The sequence below is a fragment of the Pteronotus mesoamericanus genome, unplaced genomic scaffold (genome assembly GCF_021234165.1).
Source record: "Pteronotus mesoamericanus isolate MK-2021 breed Mesoamerican mustached bat unplaced genomic scaffold, CSHL_Meso_final scaffold_507, whole genome shotgun sequence".
NCBI classification, from domain to species: domain Eukaryota; kingdom Metazoa; phylum Chordata; class Mammalia; order Chiroptera; family Mormoopidae; genus Pteronotus; species Pteronotus mesoamericanus.
In genome coordinates, this window is record NW_026555319.1 from 2,429,906 (window position 1) to 2,448,742 (window position 18,837).

Sequence of the window (18,837 nt, forward strand, 5' to 3'; positions counted from 1 at the left end):
CCTAAGGGCTGGAGCCAGGCGGTCCGCCCCTTGCAGAGGCAGCAGGGAGCGCGCGCGATGCCCGCCCCACCGGGGTTTGCAGGCGGGCTCTCCCGCGCCCATCCCCATGGGGTTCAGTCCTCTCCCGGCCTGGGCTCGGGGCTCCCGGTGCACCCAGAGCCCCCCGCCTTTGCCCCCCACCCCGACACCTGTGGCCGGCGCAGCACACGGTGCGGCTGCCTTCAGGGCCCTTAGCCCCCGGCTTCCTTTCCCTCCTCTCCCACGGCCCCACACAGGGCGCTCCCCTCGGTATAGACGCCGGGCTCTTACCTCATCTCGCTGATGGGAAGACAGGCTCAGCAGTGAACCCTGAGGTCGCAGAGCCGTCGCGGCCGGACCCAGGGTTGTGTGCCCAGCTGTGCCTGGCTCGGGAGCTGGTGCCGGGGAATGGGGCACCTGAATTCATACACGTGTGCACCCAGACGTGCACCTTGGTGGCGGAGCCTCAGGCCGCAGGCCGGCCCCCGGCGAGGTGTTTCTGACCCCAGTGGCCTCAGGCCACGCCACCAAGGGGTCATTCGGGCTCCATTTTCCTCAAAATCTGAAGGGTTTGAAACCATAACCTTTCAGAGGCCGCTCCGCTGAGTGCGGCGAGCGTGCACCAGGGGCAGAAGTCGGCTGGCCGTGTGGTTCCGCCTGTTCTGCCGCACGATGGGCCGCCGGCTCCCTCGCCGCGCAAGGCGGATCGTCAGCCAGATTCATGCCTGTTTACATACCACGCTTCCGTGCACAGATATCGCAGGGCGCAGCAGGGAGGCGCTGGGGAAGCCGTGCGCCTCCAGGGCGCCTCGCTTTCCTCCCCGTCGCAGAGCCGGGGGGCGAGGCCCAGGGCGGCCGGGTGCTGCCCTTGCCCCACAGGGGGCCCTGTGTTCTGGGTCCCGGGCTTCGCGCACAGCAGGGCCCCGCATTGTTGACTGGGCTCTCAGAATCACAGAAAAGAGGGACACCCCGATCCAGGGACCGCCTCTCTGCGCCAGGTGCCCCTGAGGGTCGTGGACACAGAGGGCGTTTTGTTGACATGTTTTGTTGAGGTTCAGAGAGGCCAAGTGACGGGGCAGGTGGAGGTCACGCAGCAGACTGTTGATCAGGCTGTGGTGCGACCTCCAACAATGTCACTCCAGAGTGTCGTGCAACCCCCACACGCGTGTTCCTGGAGGTTGCCCCTGGTGGGTTGCTACCAGCGCAGGTGGGCCTGTGCGCCGACGTGGAGGGAGCGCTTGTGCGTGTGCTGGGCGGGCCCACGCCGTCTCTGGCGGGCGTGAGGGGCCGTTGGCCAGAGCCGGCGGGCGCTCACCCCCCCGCCCCCGCAGGGCACGCCGGCTGACGTCCTGTACAAGGGCACCATCACCAGGATCATCGGTGAGGACAGCCCGAGCCGCCTGGACCGCAGTCGGGAGGATGGCCTGCCCAAGGGCCACGTCATCTACGAGGGCAAGAAGGGCCACATCCTGTCCTACGAGGGTGAGTTCTGCCCCCAGTGGCGGCGATGCTGGGCCTCCCCTGCCCCTGGCCCGGGCCCTGGCTGCCCGGGAAGGGCTCTCGATTTACGGGGAGATGGCTACCGCGGGGGCTCAGGGTGCCGCGTCCGAGGTCCCCCGGGGGACAGGACATCGCCTTCTTAACCCCGCGTTGTCCCGCAGAGCTCGCCCACCCAGCCCCAGCCCCGGGGTATCAGGAGCTGGTCATGGGGGCGGAAGAGCGGGGTTGGGGCTAAAGGGCAGCCAGCTGGGAAAGCATGGGGGAGGTGCGCCCCTCCGTCCGCCGGGCGGGGCCGGGGCAGGAGTAGGGGGCGTCTTGGTGCCGGTGAGGAGGCTGGGGCACGGGGGCCCATGGCCGCCCTTCTGGCCGCTCAAGAGAAAAGGCGGCCGGGATCGGGGGAGGAGCCAGGGCGGGCGGACGCCAGGTGGCCCGCTCAGAGAGGCGGCGGCTTCCCTGCGCCGCGTCCCCAAGCCCACAGCAGGTGGGGGGGCCTTGACCGCCCCCGCCCCAGGTCGTCACAGTTGAGGAAACCAGCCTGCAGCCAGCTTTGTGGGAAGCGCCGTGGGGAAACGGGGGCCCGGGCCTCCAGCCCAGCCCCCGTGGCAAGCGCCGTGCGCTCTAGTTGACACCACGGGGGCCAAAGCGGTGACGTCCAGACGGACCTTCCGCCTGTCCTTGCACCCCAGGACGCTGCTCCCAGCCCCTTGGCCCCTCTCTTCCCCGGTTCTCGGTCTCACAGCCGGGGGGCCCCGCACGGAAGGGGTTAAGGGAGTAGAGGCTGGACGAGAGCTCCCTGGCAGCCGGGGCACCCGGGGGGTGGAGATAAAAGCCGCCGACGGCGCCCTCTCCGCAGCTGGCAGCCCGCCGCCCTGATTGCCTCTCTAGGGGGCGGGCGCCTCTCCCTCGCCATCCGCCTCCACCTGTGCCTGGCCGCCCCCCACCCCCACCCTGGGCCTGGGAGTGAGGGCAGCACCGTGTGCCTTGGGCACGTGCTGCCCTGCTGCCAGGCGGTGGAGGCGGTCGGGGGCGGCGCCAGCCTGGGTGCCTGGGAGTGAGCGAGGGCCCAGCGGTCGAGGTGCTGGGGGCATAGCCCTGGGTGGAATCTCCCCTCGAGCCCCTCGACCGGCTCCTGGGCCTCTGGGGTTAAGTTTGTTGTCTGCAAAATGGGCTTTTAATTTCTCGTGCGCTCTCGCCCGGCAGCCGAGGGCAGCGGGCTGGGGTGGGGAAGTGGGCGGGGGAGGGCTGGCGGCCTGGAGAGCCAACGCCACCCACTTCTCGAGGGTCCTGGGAGGTGCCCGGGCCGGGCCCGCGGTCTCTGAGTGTGACGCCGAGCCTTCGGCTCCGGCTCTTTGGAGCCCCTGGCCCGCCAGGGGCGGTGAGCCCGGCCGCAGGTCCCAGTCCCACTGGGCTCATCCCGGCTTGGCAAGGCCACCTCTGCCAGGGACGCCCCTTGTCCCTCCTGCCCCCAGACACGTGCTTTCCCGTGTGGACCTGCGGTAGCGCCCGCACGCATCTGTGCACACGTGCACATGAGCGCAGGCGAGCACACAGTCCAGGGGCCTGGTGACCAGCTGTGCGCCTCCCCCACCACCTTGCTGGTCCCTGCCTGTGCGCACGGTCGCCCGGTGGCCGGCCCCTCACCGAGCGCTGGGCCTGGCTTCCAGGTGGCCTGTCTGTGTCCCAGTGCTCCAAGGAGGACAGCAGGAGCAGCTCAGGGCCCCCCCACGAGACGGCCGCCCCCAAGCGCACCTACGACATGATGGAGGGCCGCGTCGGCAGGACCCTCACCTCGGCCGGCATCGAAGGTGGGTGTCCCGCCCGCGCGCCGCTCCAGTCAGCGGGGGCCGGGGCCCCCCCCCCCCGGGCAGCGGGATGTGCCTCTCGGCGCCCCCTGCGGGGACGGAGTGGGGTGGCCGGTGCTGTTTCACAGGCGGGGAAACGGAAGCCCGTTCTGGGCCCTGGAGGCGGGGCCCCCCCTCGCGGGGTTCTGTGCCACCAGCCCCATCCTCATGGGGTCTGCTGCGGGTGGCTGTAGGGACGCTCCTCGGGGGGAGGGCTGCAGCCCCCGGTCCCCGTCGCGGCCTGAGGACCCACGCGAAGAGGCCCCGCCCTCTGCTCCCCAGGCCTCATGGGCCGCGTTGTCCCTCCCGAGCGGCGCAGCCCCCACCACCTCAAGGAGCAGCAGCAGCACCACAGCCGCGGCTCCATCACCCAAGGTACCGGCGCCGGCGGCCCCAGCGCGGGGCCGGGGGGTGGACGCCCGTCAGGGACCGTGCTCGGGCAGGCCCCTGCACCGGGCGGGTGGGAAGCCAAGGCACTTCTTACTCGGAAAGAAGAGCGAAGTGCCACCGTGCCCTGCGCTCTAGATACCGTCTGCGGGGCCCCACCCTGGGGCTGGCACCAACCCAAGCACTGCTTGTCCCTCACCTTGCGGGACAGCGTGGAGGAGGAGGTGCGGTCAGTGGGAGGTTGGAGGTCAGACAGCTGGGCTTGTGGCTCGTGGGAAGCCCCCCCCCAGGAGCCTCGGTCTGAGCTTTTCACCTGCGCCACTGCAGTGAGGCCCCCGACCGGCGGGGACCCTGGGGCTCAGAGGGCTCAAGTCGTGTGTGTGCGCGGCTCCAGACCCGGCGGGTGTGGAGGCCCCAGGTGAGGGTAGGCAGGGCCTGGGGGCCGGACCAGGTGTGAGGCCCGCGCCCTGTCCTGCCGGCAGGGATCCCACGGTCCTACGTGGAGGCCCAGGAAGACTACCTGCGCCGGGAGGCCAAGCTGCTGAAGCTGGAGGGCACGCCGCCGCCCCCTCCGCCCCCGCGGGACCTGGCCGAGGCCTACAAGGCCCGGCCCTTGGAGGCCCTGGGCCCCCTGAAGCTGAAGCCAGCGCACGAGGGCCTGGTGGCGACGGTGAAGGAGGCAGGCCGCTCCATCCACGAGATCCCGCGGGAGGAGCTGCGGCGCACGCCGGAGCTGCCCCTGGCCCCCCGGCCGCTCAAGGAGGGCTCCATCACGCAGGTACGGGCGGGCCAGGGCGCGGGCCGCGGGGGGCCGCCCTGGCCTCCGCCGTGGGGGAAGCTGAGTCCCAGGGCCACGCGGCTGCTGCTCGCCCGGCCTAGGTCCTGCGCCTTTGGGGCACGAGGCCGAGGGCTTGCAGCCGCGACCTCGTGTGGGCCATCGAAGCCTGTGCGGTCCCTGCCCCCACCCCCAGCCTGCGGGGAGAGGCTCCGGGCCCAGAGCCAGACGCACGCTCCCGGGCGGCCCCGGCAGGGCCCTTCCTGGGGGCCGGGCCGTCGGGGCTCGCCGGCCCTCCGCCAGCGCTCCGCGGGACCCCTGCACCTCCGCCCTGTGTGCGCACCAGCCAGTTCAGGGAGGTTGGGCCAGCGGCCTGTCCGGGGTCAGACAGCAGCAAGTAAATGGCTGTTGTGAACCTCGAATCCAGCGGCCCCCCCCAAATCTGCAGCACCATTGCTTCATGGCACACGCCCCCCCCCGCCCCCCGCCCCCCGCCGCCAGAGGCGGAAGATCAGCTCTGACTGTGGGAGGAGCTGGTCGGTGGGGACCACTGTGGGCCACGGTCCCTTCCCGTGGTCGGACGAGGAGGGTGGGGGCCCCGGGGGAGAACACTTGCGGGCCATGGGCAAGAGTCCATCATGCAGCAAACAGGGGCACTGGTCCGATTCTAGAACGTTCTCTTTAAAATGAGGGCGTTTCCCCTTATGAAAGTAATTAAAAGAGTTCTGCATCAACATGGCATCATGTTCCTTGCAAAGACTCAGGGTCCCTGTGCATCTGGGTCTCCCAGCCTGTCTGCACGGGGCGGGGCCTGCTCCCAGCGGGCTGGGCTGGGACGCGTCCATGTCTTCAGCTGCCCTTCCTGGCTGGAGAGCAGACAGCAGCCTCCGCCCTGACCTCCTGGCCTTAGGCCCCTGGGCGGCGGAACTGGAATTGGCTGCTGGGTCTCCTGGCTCGGCAGTGGGTATGCGGAGGGTCCCCAGCTGTCGGGAGGAAGGGTTTGCCCATGATGGGGTGTGAGGCCTTGCTCTGGCAAACCACGCACGCTGCAGGGAGGCCTGACCTCCCTGTGCCTTCCACTGCCCCCAGTGGCTTGGGGGCCGGAGGGCGGGGCGGGGCAGGCCCCTCCCAGGCGTGGGACGTGGCTCCCGCTCTACGGCCGAGCCGCCGCGACCCAGAGAGTCACATGGCCGGTGCTGTCGCCCCGCAGGGCACCCCACTCAAGTACGATGCGGGCACGTCCTCCGCCGGCTCCAAGAAGCACGACGTTCGCTCCATCATCGGCAGCCCCGGCCGCAGCTTCCCGCCTGTGCACCCGCTGGACGCGATGGCCGACGCGCGGGCGCTGGAGCGAGCCTGCTACGAGGAGGGCCTGAAGAGCCGGCCGGGGGCCGTGGGCGGCGCAGGGGGCTCCATCACCCGGGGCGCCCCGGTCATCGTCCCTGAGCTGGGCAAGCCGCGGCAGAGCCCCCTGACCTATGAGGATCACGGGGCGCCCTTCAGCAGCCACCTGCCCCGCGGCTCGCCTGTGACCACGCGGGAGCCGACCCCACGCCTTCAGGAGGGTGCGTGGGGTAGGGGGCAGGGGGCCGGGTAGGGGGCGGGGGGGTGAGCCTGCCTCACTGTCCAGCCTTGGCTCAGGCCGGAAACCGGGGTGTCTCCGGGCCACCACCTGCGTGCGGCCTGCCACGCCTGTGGGCTCTGCCTCCCAGTCCTGCTCCGCGTTCTCCCCCACACCCCCACCCAGACCTCCACCCTCCCCAGCTGGCCTCCCGCGGCTTTCCCCGCCCCCGCCCGCTGTAACCTGCTCTTCAAGCGGCAGCCAGATACTTTTCCGAAAACCCTACACCATATGATGCTGTTCTCCTGCTTAAGTATTTCCAGCGACTTCTCGCTGCACTGAGAAGGGAAGCCGGCCCTTCCCACGCAGCCCAGAGACGCCTGGAGGAGCCCCGCTGAGCCGGGCCCTTCCTCCGCCTGGGCCCGCCTGCGGCCTCCGCTCTGCACTCAGCTCCTCTTTCTCTGGGGGTTTTGCATGCGCTGTGCCCTCCTCTGGGAGTGCCCCCCACCTTCCAGATCTTTCCTTAACTGGCTTGTCATCGTTCACGTCTCTGCCCAAAAGCCACGTCCGCAAGGAGGCTTCTTGAGACCAAATACCCCCCACCCCGCTCCAGTGTGGTCGCATCCATTCACATTCTCTTTTTCCTCCGAGCTTTGATTGCTCTGGAGTCCCTACTTGATGGTTGATGTGTCATCTGCCTCTGCTTCATGTCAGCTCCGTGGGGCCGGGAGCTCTGTCCGCCCCTCCCCTGGCAAAGCCCCAGCTCTCAGAACCGTGCCTGGCATGTGGTCAGGGCTCCAGAAATAGTTTTTGATTGAACGAATGAATGAATGAATTAAAGCAACAAGTGAAGAATGTTGGGGTTTGTTTTGGTTTTGGGTTTTTTTTTTTTTAAGAAAAAAGCAAATGAGTAAATGATTTTTTTTAAAAAGAGAGAGAACTAGGAGGCAAGTCAGCGGGTGAATGGGGACACTGGTCTGGGGACCCGAGGCTCGCTCCCCACCGTGGCTCCCCGCGCACCTGCGTGCGGAGGTCCGGTGCCAGCCCCGCTCTGCCCGTCCACAGGCAGCCTCTCGTCCAGCAAGGCGTCCCAGGACCGCAAGCTGACGTCGACGCCCCGCGAGATCGCCAAGTCCCCGCACAGCGCCGTGCCCGAGCACCACCCCCACCCCATCTCACCCTACGAGCACCTCCTCCGGGGAGTGAGCGGCGTGGACCTCTACCGCGGCCACATCCCGCTCGCCTTCGACCCCACCTCCATTCCCCGCGGGATCCCCCTGGATGCAGGTGGGTGTCCTGGACCCCCGGGGCCCCAGAGCGCGGGGCCGGGGGCTTCAGCAGGGCCGCCCTGGGGCTCCTCGCTCGTCAGCCAGGCCCTGCTCTTCGGGGAAACCGAGGCCTAGAGCTGGGGAGGCCCACAGTGCCGCCGTGCGAGCTGGTGGGCAGGAACTTCCTGCAGGCGCCTGAGGGGTGCGCTGGGTTAAGCATCTCTCCGCGGCTCCCGTGTCCCGGGGGCCTTTAGGATCGCAAACGTGTCTCGGGAGGGCTCAAGGGGGGGGTGTCCCAGAAGGATGGGACCTGGAAATCTTTGTAAAGGGTGCGTCCCCTTGGTGTTTCGGCGACCCCCATTTAGGATGCCCCGTGTATGCGAGAACCTCGATCCCAAGAACACTGTCGACGAGGCCCCCCCATATGTTTTAGGGAGCACGTGTCTTTCTACATAGAGGCTTCGATTCTGTCTTGGGTGTTTCGGGAGATGCTGTTGGGGGGCCCAAGGACAGGCGGACTGACGCCTTCTGACCCTGCCCCCCTCTCTCCCAGCAGCTGCTGCCTACTACCTGCCCCGGCACCTGGCCCCCAACCCCGCCTACCCTCACCTGTACCCGCCTTACCTCATCCGCGGCTACCCCGACACAGCGGCGCTGGAGAACCGCCAGACAATCATCAACGACTACATCACCTCGCAGCAGATGCACCACAACGCGGCCGCCGCCGTGGCCCAGCGCGCCGACATGCTGCGCGGGCTCTCGCCCCGCGAGTCCTCGCTGGCGCTCAACTACGCCGCCGGCCCGCGAGGTGGGTGGCGCCGGGCACTCTGGGCATGCAGCGGGGTACGCACGCCCGGGGCACGCGTGTCCCTGCGGAGGCGGTGAGAGTGGGGTCGCCTCAGAGGCCCGGGCGGCACGGCTACCCCAGGAGCCGCGCAGACCTGGCTGGTGGTGCTGGAGGGTCACGTGCACCGAGCGCCCGCGGGGGCGTCCGAGAGCCATGCACACCCTGGTGCATCATGCACACGGGTGTGCGTGGGCCACGTGCGCTCCTGCACGTACGGTCCTTGAAGTTCACAAAAAAGATGGAAATGTGAGGCTTAAGGGTTTCCTGGTTCCCTAGACTTGCAATCAGCCTGTGGTTGCTTTGCCTGTGCGAGCGAGGTCATCCTCGGGAAGAGCTTCCGGAATGCCCCGGAGTGCCCAAGTGCTGGTTAGGGCCCGGGGAGGGTGGGGGGAAACCGGCCGCACGCGGCGTTTCCATGGTGACCGTAAAGAACCGAGGCTGAAGCAAGCGGGGCAGGCCACTGCTCAGCTCCTGGGCCCAGTGGTGGGGGAGGTGCTCGGGGAGCATGTTCAGGTGAGGGGCCTCCACCAGGGGGGCGGCCCCTCACTCCCTCTGGCTGCAAACCACCCCCCCAGGCATCATCGACCTGTCCCAAGTGCCACACCTGCCCGTGCTGGTGCCCCCAACACCGGGCACGCCAGCCACCGCCATGGACCGCCTGGCCTACCTCCCCGCCGCACCCCAGCACTTCAGCAGCCGGCTCAGCAGCTCCCCGCTCTCCCCAGGTGACGCCTCCCGCCGCCCCGGGTCAGGGCCTGGCCAGGCTGAGGCAGGGGCTGGGAGGTGTCCTGGGGCACAGCCCTCCCGGACTCGGGGGCTGAGCCGCGGGCCCTTCGGTTCCAGGAGGCCCCGCCCACTTGACAAAGCCCAGCTCCTCCTCGTCCTCCGAGCGCGAGCGCGAGCGAGACCGCGACAGGGACCGGGAGCGGGACCGGGAGCGCGAGAAGCCCGCCCTCACGGCCACCGCGACGGTGGAGCACGCGCCCATCTGGAGGCCCGGTAGGCATCCGAGGCGCCCCCTGCCCCCGAGTCCCGACGTCCCCGCAGGCCGCGGGGGGCCGGCCCCTCTGACACGGCCGGGGCCGCTGTCACCGCCAGGTACCGAGCAGAGCGGCGGCGGCGGCGGCGGCGGCGGCGGGGGCGGTGGCCGCCCCGCCTCCCACCCCCACCCCCACCCCCTGCAGCACTCGCCCATCTCACCCCGGACCCAGGACGCCGTCCAGCAGAGACCCAGTGTGCTGCACAACGCGGGCGCGAGGGGCCCCGCCGCCCCCGCGGAGCCCGGCACGCCCACGGTGCTGAGGTGGGCCAGGTTGGCACGGGGACGGCGGGCGGGCGGCGGGCGATGGGGTTCGGCGGGTGCCAGGGCGGGTGGGCGGGCGTTCCAGGCGGGTCGGTGAGGCTTGCGAGTGGGCGCGTGTGCGGGTGACAGGTGAGCGGGTGGGTGTCGGGCGTCGGGCGACAGGGACAGGTGAGCGGGTGGCCAGACCAGGAGTTGGGTGGGTGGGGGGTGGCGTGCCCGGGTGGGCGGATCGGGGGTGGGCCCGCTGTTGGTTCAGAGAGTCTGTGGGGAGAAGGAGACTGTGCGCTGTGACAGAGACCCCAGCCTCCGCGTAACCCGCTGCGGGGCCCTGCAAGGCTGCGGCTCCCTGTTGCTGGACAAGACCCAGGGCAGCAGAGTCCCCCAGAGCCCGCCTCCTCTCACAGGGGACCCACGTCCCCTCTGGGGACAAGGACCCCCAGGCCCGCGGGCAGAGCTGCCCGACGAGGGGAAGGAGGCTCCCCAGGACCCCTCCCCGCCCAGGGTCCTGTGGAGACGCCCCTGAAATCAGGTTCCCCGCTGGCTGCTCTGGATCCGACCCTCCCCAGCGATGCCCATCCCGAGAAAGGGCGGCGCATTTCCCTGACGCGCTGGCCGGCACAGCCCCTCGTCCTCCTCGCCCATCGCGCCCGCCTGCTGTGTCCGGCGGCGGCCACGCTCCGCTGGGGGTTCAGTTTGTGAACACACCTGTAGTCTGTCTCCTCGGCCAGAACGCAAGGCCCTTCTGTCTTGTTCATTCCTGTGTCCCTGACACCTCGGTCGGTGCTGAGTCAGGAGTTCTGTAACGATAGTCTGAACGAGCGAACGAATGAATAACGCCAACGAATGAATAACGGGACAAAGGGACGGGCGTGCCCACAGGGCGGCGCAGGCCCGGGGAACAGCGCACCCCCGGGGTCGGTGCGAGGCCGTGCCGGGGCCCCGCCGGGCTCCGCAGCCGCCTGACCGCCCGCTGTCCTCCCCAGGTCCGCCTCCACCTCCTCGCCTGTCCGCCCAGCGGCCACATTCCCGCCTGCCACCCACTGCCCGCTGGGCAGCGCCCTGGACGGGGTCTACCCCACCCTTATGGAGCCCATCCTGCTGCCCAAAGAGACCCCGAGGGTCGCTCGGCCAGAGAGGCCCCGCGGGGACACCGGCCACGCCTTCCTCACCAAGCCCCCCGCCCGCTCAGGGCTGGAGCCCGCCTCCTCCCCGGGCAAGGGCTCCGAGCCCCGGGCCCTGGCGCCCCCCGCCTCCAGCCACGCGGCCGTCACCCGCACCCCGGCGAAGAGCCTCGCGCCCCACCACGCCAGCCCGGACCCGCCGGCGCCGCCCACCTCGGCCGCAGACCTGCACCGGGAAAAGACTCAAAGTAAACCCTTTCCCATCCAGGAACTGGAGCTCCGTTCTCTGGGTAAGACCATCCTGACAGCTGCCACCTTCATAGACGCGATAATCACGCGTCAAATTGCTCCCGATAAAGGGCCGCGAGAAGGAGGTTCGCTGGCCGCCGACTCCACTCGCGACGGTAAGATTCCGGCCCGCCGCCGCCCGCCCGCCTGTGGCCCAAAGATACTTACAGATCTCTGCTTTTTATCCCCCCCGCCCCTTTTTCGTTGGTTTTGGTATTTGGTTTTTAAACTCGTCTTTGTCGATTGCACGCTCTGATGGGGTGCCCCGTCGTTTGCACATTGTGACTTTTTTTATCATGACATTTTTCTTTTTGATTTTTGCTTTTTTTCCTTCAATGAGTGGATCTGTGGTTTTGGCTTCTGCCACCCTTCCGTCGCTGGCCCCTCTTCTGCGCCTTTGTCTGGGGGGCAGGGCGTGGGCCGCAGCGGGCTCTGCTCCGCCCGGCCTGCTGCCAGGCGTGGATGGATGAGTTTGCTTAGGAGGACGCCCGCGGAGGAAGGCGGGGAGGGGCGGGGAGAGCAGCACCCCACTTCCCAGGAGGAGCTGGGAGCCTGGCCCCAGCGTCCTCCCCAGGCTACGAGGGAACCCCGGGGGTGCCCTGGCCCGTGTCCCGCTTGCTGACGCACCACCCCGCGTGCAGGGGAAGGGGGAGGCCTCTGCGCCCCGCCTCCCCGCTCCGGGCCCCCTCCCCGGCTTCCCCTTGGCTGGCCGTGGGGGCCCCTGGGCCTGGAGCGTCGCTCCCTGGCGTACCCCCCACGGACGTCGCCCCCTCTGGCCACCACGGCGCCACGCTGCCTGCCCCAGCGACCCGCCCGCGCCCTCGCCGCCACCCTCGGGTCTGCCGTGTCCCGTCTCAGCGGCGTGTCTCTCCCGCTATCTCCTCAGGTCCCCCCCACCCCCACCTGCCTGCATCTCCCGGGCTCCTTTCTCCCCCACCCACCTCTGTCTGCCGTCCTCTCTTCCTTCCTCCTCGGCGCGCCCCACGCGCCAGCTCCGGCCCGGGGTCCTCCGTGCGGGCGGGCAGGGGGCGGGGCCGGGAGGGCAGCGGCTGGGAGTCCAGGCCCGGCCTGACCCGGGCCCGCCCTGCCGCAGGCCACCACGGCAGCAGCTACAGCCCCGACGGGGTGGAGCCCGTCAGCCCTGTGAGCTCGCCCAGCCTGACCCACGACAAGGGGCTCCCCAAGCACCTCGAGGAGCTGGACAAGGGCCTCCTGGAGGGGGACCTGCGTCACAAGCAGCCAGGTCGGCCCCTGCCCCTGCGCCCGCGGCCCCGGGAGACGGGGACGGTCGTGACGCGGCAGCCGGGGGGCCGCCCCGTCCCCCAGCCGCCATCCGGGCAGCCGCCCCCGCCCCTGACCCGCTCTGCTCGGCCCGCAGGCTCCGCGAAGCTGGGCAGCGAGGCCGTGCACCTCCCGCACCTGCGGCCGCTCTCCGAGAGCCAGCCCTCCGGCCCTCTGCTGCAGGCCGCCCCGGGGGTCAAGGGTCACCAGCGGGTCGTCACCCTGGCTCAGCACATCAGTGTAACTGCCCCTCCCCGGCACCTGTGCACCTGGGGTGGGACTGGACCCGAGGGCGGGGGCGGGGGGCCACACACAGCCAGCCCCTTGGTCGGGTGGGTCAACCACGGCCCGGGACTGCGGCCTGGGGACCCCCAGGTCTCCGCGGCGGACACCGTTGCTGTGCCTCACCCTGCTGATGCCGCATTCTGAGCCCACGACCTGCGTCCCACCCACGCGGCTCTGTCCTCTGCCCTGTCCGGCCCCCACCCCTCTCCCCCCCCCCAAGAAGGCGCTGGCGGGAGGGCTGGCAGCTGCCTGACCCCCGCCCCCGTCTGCAGGAGGTCATCACGCAGGACTACACGAGGCACCACCCGCAGCAGCTCAGCGCGCCCCTCCCCGCCCCCCTCTACTCCTTCCCCGGAGCCAGCTGCCCCGTCCTGGACCTGCGCCGGCCCCCCAGCGACCTCTACCTCCCGCCCCCGGACCATGGCGCCCCCGCCCGTGGCTCCCCCCACAGCGAAGGGGGCAAGAGGTGAGCGCTGGGGGGCAGGTGCCCCTCGCTGGTCGGCCACTGGGAGGCCTTGGTCAGGCAGCTGCCACGTGCCGCCGGCATGCGGAAGAGAGGCTGAGGCCTGGGGAGAAGGGAGCGCTAGTCCAAGGTCACGGCCAATAGGTAATAGCTGGTGTCATGGGTTCCAGGCACGGAGCTAAGCCCTTACCTGTGTAACTAGGCTTCTCACCGCAGCCCCAGGGAGCTTAGGCAGCCTTGCCCCCATTTCACAGAGGAAGAAACTAAGGCATGAGATGTGACTTCGCTTGCCCACAGAGGCACAGCCAATAAGTGGTGGAGCTGGGATTCGAACCAGAGCCTTGAGATGAGAGAGTGGCCTCCCAGCACATGCACGCACGCTCACGGCCCTGGCTGCCGGCCGGGGCGCTGGAGAAGGGAAAGGTCGTCCCCAGCCTCGGGGAAGGAGCCGTTCCGGGTGGGGGGCACCGGCCGAATGAAGCACAGAGGTGGGGAGACCGCAGGACGTCTGTGGGAGCAGCGGGGCGCCTGGTAGGGGGCCCAGGCAGGGTCTGCAGACTGTTGTCCGCGGGCCAAACCCAGCCCCCGCCTGTTTGCACGGTCCGGGGCAAAGGGCGGCTTTATGTCTTGAAAATGCTGTAAAAAAAGAACATACAGCAGAGACTGCAGGCAGCCCCGTCCCCGAAAGCGCCTGCCGCGTGGCTCCCCCCAGGAAGAGCGAGCCGAGTCCTGGTGTAGAGTGAGGCCGGCATGGGGGGCGTGCAGAGTGGGCCGCGTCCCCCTGGGAGCCGTGCTGAGCTCTGACCACAGCCGGGACCTTCTCTCTGCCCAGGTCTCCAGAGCCAAGCAAAGCCGCAGCCCTGGGCAGTGGTGAGGACGGCATCGAGCCAGTGTCCCCGCCGGAGAGCGGGGCTGAGCCCGGGCATCCACGGGGCGCCATGTACCCCCTGCTATACCGGGATGGGGAGCAGGTGGAGCCCAGGTAATTTAATGCCTGCCCCCTGTGCCCCTGTCAGGGATGCTTAAGACTCAGCGGCTTGCTGACCCGCGGCCTCGGGGGCTCACAAAGGCTTCCATGCACAGCGGGGACTCCTCAGACCTGCCAAGCAAATGTCGCGAGCCCAGGGGACCTTAGTGGTAGCTTCCCATGCCCCGGGCTGACATCTCTCAGCTCTTGCTGGGCCCTGGCGGCGGGGAGGCTCCAAGAAAGGGGCTGCATGTGCTGGGCCGAGTGGGGCTCCGGGTGGGCTGGAGGCACAGAAGCAGGCAGGCCGGCCAGCCTCCGGCAGGACACAGTCTAAAGCCACTCCTGGCTCCCGCGGCTTCTTCCGGTGCGTGTGGCAGGAAGGGCTGTCGCGGGTAGACAGAGTGGCCCGCCGGGGCAGCCGGGGCCGCCCAGAGATCCCCCACGCCCAGGACAGGTGGGCTACAGCAGCGACTGGACGGGCGGGGCTCCGAGGGGTGGGGGAGAAGCGTGGCTTCAGATTTCTGAGGCGGCGCAGGTGGTGAGGGCTCCGTCGTCGGAGGTGTGCCGGCGGCGGTAGTGGCGGGGGAATTGAGCTGGGTGTCTGCTCTCGCAGCAGGATGGGCTCCAAGTCTCCAGGCAACACCAGCCAGCCGCCGGCCTTCTTCAGCAAGCTGACCGAGAGCAACTCGGCCATGGTCAAGTCCAAGAAACAGGAGATCAACAAGAAGCTGAGCACCCACAACCGCAGCGAGCCCGAATACAGTAAGGGGCCGCGGCGGGGCTGGGGCCAGCCGGCCGGGGGTGGGCTGGGGATCCGGGGCCGGGCGGCCCGCGGCCCCCACCATGGCCCCTCACCCCACGCTCAGCGGGGCGTCCTCAGGCACGCGGGGGCTCGCAGGGCAGGAGCCGGAACAGCCCGCACACGGAGGCGCTCTGAGTATGTGCACAGACGTGTCTGCTCAGCCCACACAGGCACCAGGGGTTGGGGTCAGAGCCCCATGAGGGCCCTGGGTGTCTCCCGTTCACGGTGCTCGCCCCATTTGTGACTCCTCCCCACGTGGGCGGACAGGGCGGTGAACCCCAGCTGAGCCCCGCCCTGCGGCAGGGCGCCAGTCCAGAGCCGCTCTCAGGAGGAGGGAGGTCAGGACGCCTTACAGGGAGGGGCGTCGTGGGGGGCCTTTCCTCTCCCGGGACCAGACCGGAAACCCTGCAGAGTCACCGGCCAGGGCGGCGCCCGGGCCAGGGGGCCAGCAGCCCACGTGCACTGGCTGGCAGGACAGCCGCGGGCCCCACAAGCGCAGGAACCTCTCTGCACGGAGCCAGCTCCCGGGTGTGCCCGGGCCAGGCGGCTGGCGGCGGGGATGGCTCCCTGGGGCCCGGCGGCTGTCGGTCTCACCCGTCTCGTCCCTCCGCAGGCATCGGCCAGCCCGGGACGGAGATCTTCAACATGCCGGCCATCACGGGAGCAGGTAACAGCCAGTCCCAGCTACACAGCTGCCTCCCTCCCGCCCCTGCCCCCGCCCAGCACGGCTGCGCCCTGAGGAGATCAGGCAGGAGGGGCACTGGGGGACCCTAGCCGCGGAGGTCACGGGGGACCTTCGTTCCCCTGTGTCCCCTCCTCTGGGCTGCGCCAGCCCTGTGGGCGCCCAGCGAGGCTGGGCAAGGAGCTGGATTCCAAGGCCATGGTGTGCCCAGCGCTGTGCGGCATGCACACGCGGCTGCCTGGGGACCTCCCCGGCCTGCCTGCTGCGTCCCCCCTGGGGCCTGCGGGGTGCGGGCGGGGAGCGGACCCGTGTTCAGGGTGTGTGGCTTTACCCAGGGTCCACGTGGCCGTTTTTTACAATTAGAGCATCCGTTTTACTTGGAAATCCAAGGCAGGACGCGGAGGAAACAATGCCGGTGTATTTCAGAGCTGGGTCTGCGATTCACACCATTTTTAAGCCAAAACTTAAGGCTTTTGTGATGCTTTGGGCTTGGGGGCGGGGCCTGGGGGCGGCAGGGGCTGCGCCGTGCGTTTCTGCGCGGGAAGGACCGCGTGGCGCCGCGTCTGGCATGGGGTCCGCACCCGCCGCGCGGTGCAACTGGGGCCTTGGTGGCGCAGTCACCTCTGCGCTCTGGTCCTTCGGTGGCAGCCTGAGGCCAGGGGGGCGGAGGCATGTGCTAGGGACTGTGATGTCACCCCGGGACCCGGGTGAGCAAAGGACAGCCTCCAAGTGGGGTCCCCACCAGGCTGCGTCGTCTACCCAGAGACACCTCTGGCCTCAGCCAGGCCACGTATCCCAAACAACACAACACCGAGAAATGACCGTTTCTGGAATGTTCCAAATCTTGACATAGGCAGCTAGATACACAGGTGCACGTGTCTGTGCACATTCATACCACGGGTACAATGAAGATTTGTGCTAAAACTTGTAAATTATAGTTGTTGTTGTTGTTTTTTTTTAAGCTGTTTAGCCCCCACAAAAGACTTTGCGCAGGTTCAGGGCTGTGCTGCTCAGGCCCAGCCTCAAATGCGGCCTTCGCAGAGGGAGCCGCGGGGACGTCCGTGCTCGGCTCAGGCCCCGGTCTGACCCACGTCCGTCGCGGCCTGGGTCCTGGCGCCGTTTCTACTTTCCCTGTGTTTTCTTACTGTGTGGGATCGTAAAGTCTTTTTCCCCCCCGTTAGCACTCACTCCTGCTGGAAATTTTGCTTTTTCTTGAGGGTATGGCCTTATTTATTTATTTATTTTTTCGGAAGTGCTGATGAAATGCGGCCAGAACACAGCCGCGAGGTCGGGAGGGCGTATGAGAAAGGAAACAGCGAACGCAGTTGCTGCTCTGGGGGGACGGGCGGGGCGGGGTGGGGCGGCCGAGAGCTGCCCGGGGTGGGGGGCCCCCAGGGTGCCCGCACCTTCTGCTGCGCGGAAGGGTCGCCGGTCGTGGAGGTGTCGCCCGCCGCCCAACGGCAGGTGGAGTGGACTTGGGGCTTTTGCCGGCCAAGTCTGGTTTAGCTGAAAACAGACACATTTCCCAGGGTTTGGAAAAGTCCCCAGAACGGGTCACAAGGGAACAAGAAGGGGTCAGGAAAACGGGTCAGCGGAAAAGGAGGCTTGATTAACGTGACTTCGCAGCGGGTGTCTGGAAGGATCGGTCTGGGACCTGTGTGTTGACTCGACCACTCGGTGATGGGGTGGCCGGGCTGGGGCGGTCACGCAATTGTCTCGAGCTCTGCCCTGTCCCCCGCGCGCACCGTAACTGCATGGCTACGACCCACCTCACCGTCCGTCTCTGCACCTCTCTCTCCTCGTGGCTCCCGGGTGGGGAGACATAGGCCCAGCCTGGGGGGCAGCGGGGGGCTGTGGGCGCCAGGCCTCGTGGGCGGGGCAGCGGGCGGAGCGTCTGGCCACTCCCTCCCGAGCCCCCCTCCCTGTGCCCGCTGCCCGCACTGCAGTACCGAGCTCGGGCGGCCTGGCTCCGTTTCCCAGCGGCCACTTCCCCAAGCAGGGCAGCCCTCTGGCCCCGTTTTTTAAGGCTACTTGGAATTTTTAAAAGTAGCCCCAGCCGGGACGAGGCGGGCAGAGGGATCTCCCAGAGGGCAGAGGAGAAAGGAGGCCGGGGACGTCCCCCCAACCTCCCCAGGGCCCGTCAGCGGGAGCCCTGCCCCCCCGCCCCCGCCCCCGCAGGAAGGCCGAGGGGGTCGGGAATAAAGGACGTGTTGCTTTGCCAAAATGTGCTCACTGTGTATTCTCTCTCCCCCCCTCCCCCCGCTGCCCTCTCCGTTGCCCCTCGGCCCCTGTGTGTGTGTGTCTCTCTCCCAGGCCTCATGACCTGCCGAAGCCAGGCGGTGCAGGAGCATGCCAGCACCAACATGGGGCTGGAGGCCATTATTAGAAAGGCGCTCATGGGTAAATATGATCAGTGGGAGGAGCCCCCGCTCGGCGCCAATGCTTTTAACGCTCTGAGTGCCAGTGCCGGCCTGCCCGCTGCTCTGCCCGTAACCGCTGCTGACGGACGGAGCGAACACGCCCTCACCTCGCCAGGTCTGCAGGCTCCTCCGCCTGGGCCCCCGCCCGCCCCGTCTGCGCCCCCCCACCCCACCCGGTGTCATTAATCCTCCTGCCTCCAGTTCCTCTCACCGACCCCCCTCCAGCTTCGGAGCTTCTGACTATTTTTGTGCGTGTTTGACGTGGTTCTGGAGTTGCCTAATCCCCTCGCTGGGCGGGCGCCCCCGCGTGTCCACGTGGCCCGGCCCCCCTCGGCCACCGTGCCCGAAGGAGCTGCTGCTTTTGTAAAACCACGCGCCCTGCCGCCCGAGCCCTGCCTGCCTCCCTCCCTGCCGGACTCGGGCTGCCGGTCCTGGCCTGTCTGTGTGTCTCAGGGTGGGGGCGGGGGGGGGTGTCAGGCTGCAGCGAGGACCCGCCCACTCTGGAGGGTTGCAGGGGCCCCCGGGCCCTGGCCGAGAGGCCTGTGGGGCCGCCGTGCGTGTCCGCTGCCGGCCCGCGGGCCGCTGGGAGGGGACCGGTGTCTGTGTGCCCGCCCCCCACCCAGAGGGGCCGGCTCCCCTCTGCCCGGTTGCAGGGTCCTCGTCACGCTCTGCGTGTCAGCAAGGGCCAGGCGGGGCGCTCAGGCCCGTTGGTCTGGCCTGGACCCTGTGGCCTCAGGAAGTCCCTGGTCTTGACGGAAGCCCAGGTCTGGCCTTGGGGCTCCTGGCTTCTCTGCCCAGTTCCGCACGGTCCAGGGCAGTGGTCCGGGCCAAGCCGGAGGCCCGAGGCCTCATGCGCAGGGTCTCAGCCGCTGGGTGGGTAGGGGGGGCCTCAGGGCGGCCTGAGGGCTTGGCAGACGATCAGCCCGCCCCTCCAGGAAAAAGTCCCCTCCGAGCCCCGGCTCCCGGCCGGCCTGGCCAGCTGGCCAGGCCGGCGGTGCCCCCGACCCCGCGGTGTGCACACTCTCCTG

The 18,837-nt window shown here is 68.9% G+C and overlaps 1 protein-coding gene across 1 annotated transcript in view; it reads left to right on the plus strand.

Moving 5' to 3' along the window:
- Positions 1 to 18,837, plus strand: part of NCOR2 (nuclear receptor corepressor 2) — a 159,203-nt gene that overhangs the window by 138,715 nt on the left and 1,651 nt on the right. Inside the window, exons 30-47 of the mRNA XM_054594180.1 lie at positions 1,350 to 1,500; positions 3,183 to 3,323; positions 3,642 to 3,734; positions 4,229 to 4,524; positions 5,732 to 6,086; positions 7,148 to 7,369; positions 7,907 to 8,158; positions 8,773 to 8,922; positions 9,041 to 9,196; positions 9,296 to 9,500; positions 10,484 to 10,911; positions 12,003 to 12,152; positions 12,288 to 12,430; positions 12,748 to 12,941; positions 13,771 to 13,920; positions 14,519 to 14,667; positions 15,321 to 15,374; positions 17,703 to 17,924. Of these exons, the coding sequence (XP_054450155.1) occupies positions 1,350 to 1,500; positions 3,183 to 3,323; positions 3,642 to 3,734; positions 4,229 to 4,524; positions 5,732 to 6,086; positions 7,148 to 7,369; positions 7,907 to 8,158; positions 8,773 to 8,922; positions 9,041 to 9,196; positions 9,296 to 9,500; positions 10,484 to 10,911; positions 12,003 to 12,152; positions 12,288 to 12,430; positions 12,748 to 12,941; positions 13,771 to 13,920; positions 14,519 to 14,667; positions 15,321 to 15,374; positions 17,703 to 17,924 (3,511 nt within the window). The remainder of the gene's footprint in view (positions 1 to 1,349; positions 1,501 to 3,182; positions 3,324 to 3,641; positions 3,735 to 4,228; positions 4,525 to 5,731; positions 6,087 to 7,147; positions 7,370 to 7,906; positions 8,159 to 8,772; positions 8,923 to 9,040; positions 9,197 to 9,295; positions 9,501 to 10,483; positions 10,912 to 12,002; positions 12,153 to 12,287; positions 12,431 to 12,747; positions 12,942 to 13,770; positions 13,921 to 14,518; positions 14,668 to 15,320; positions 15,375 to 17,702; positions 17,925 to 18,837) is intronic.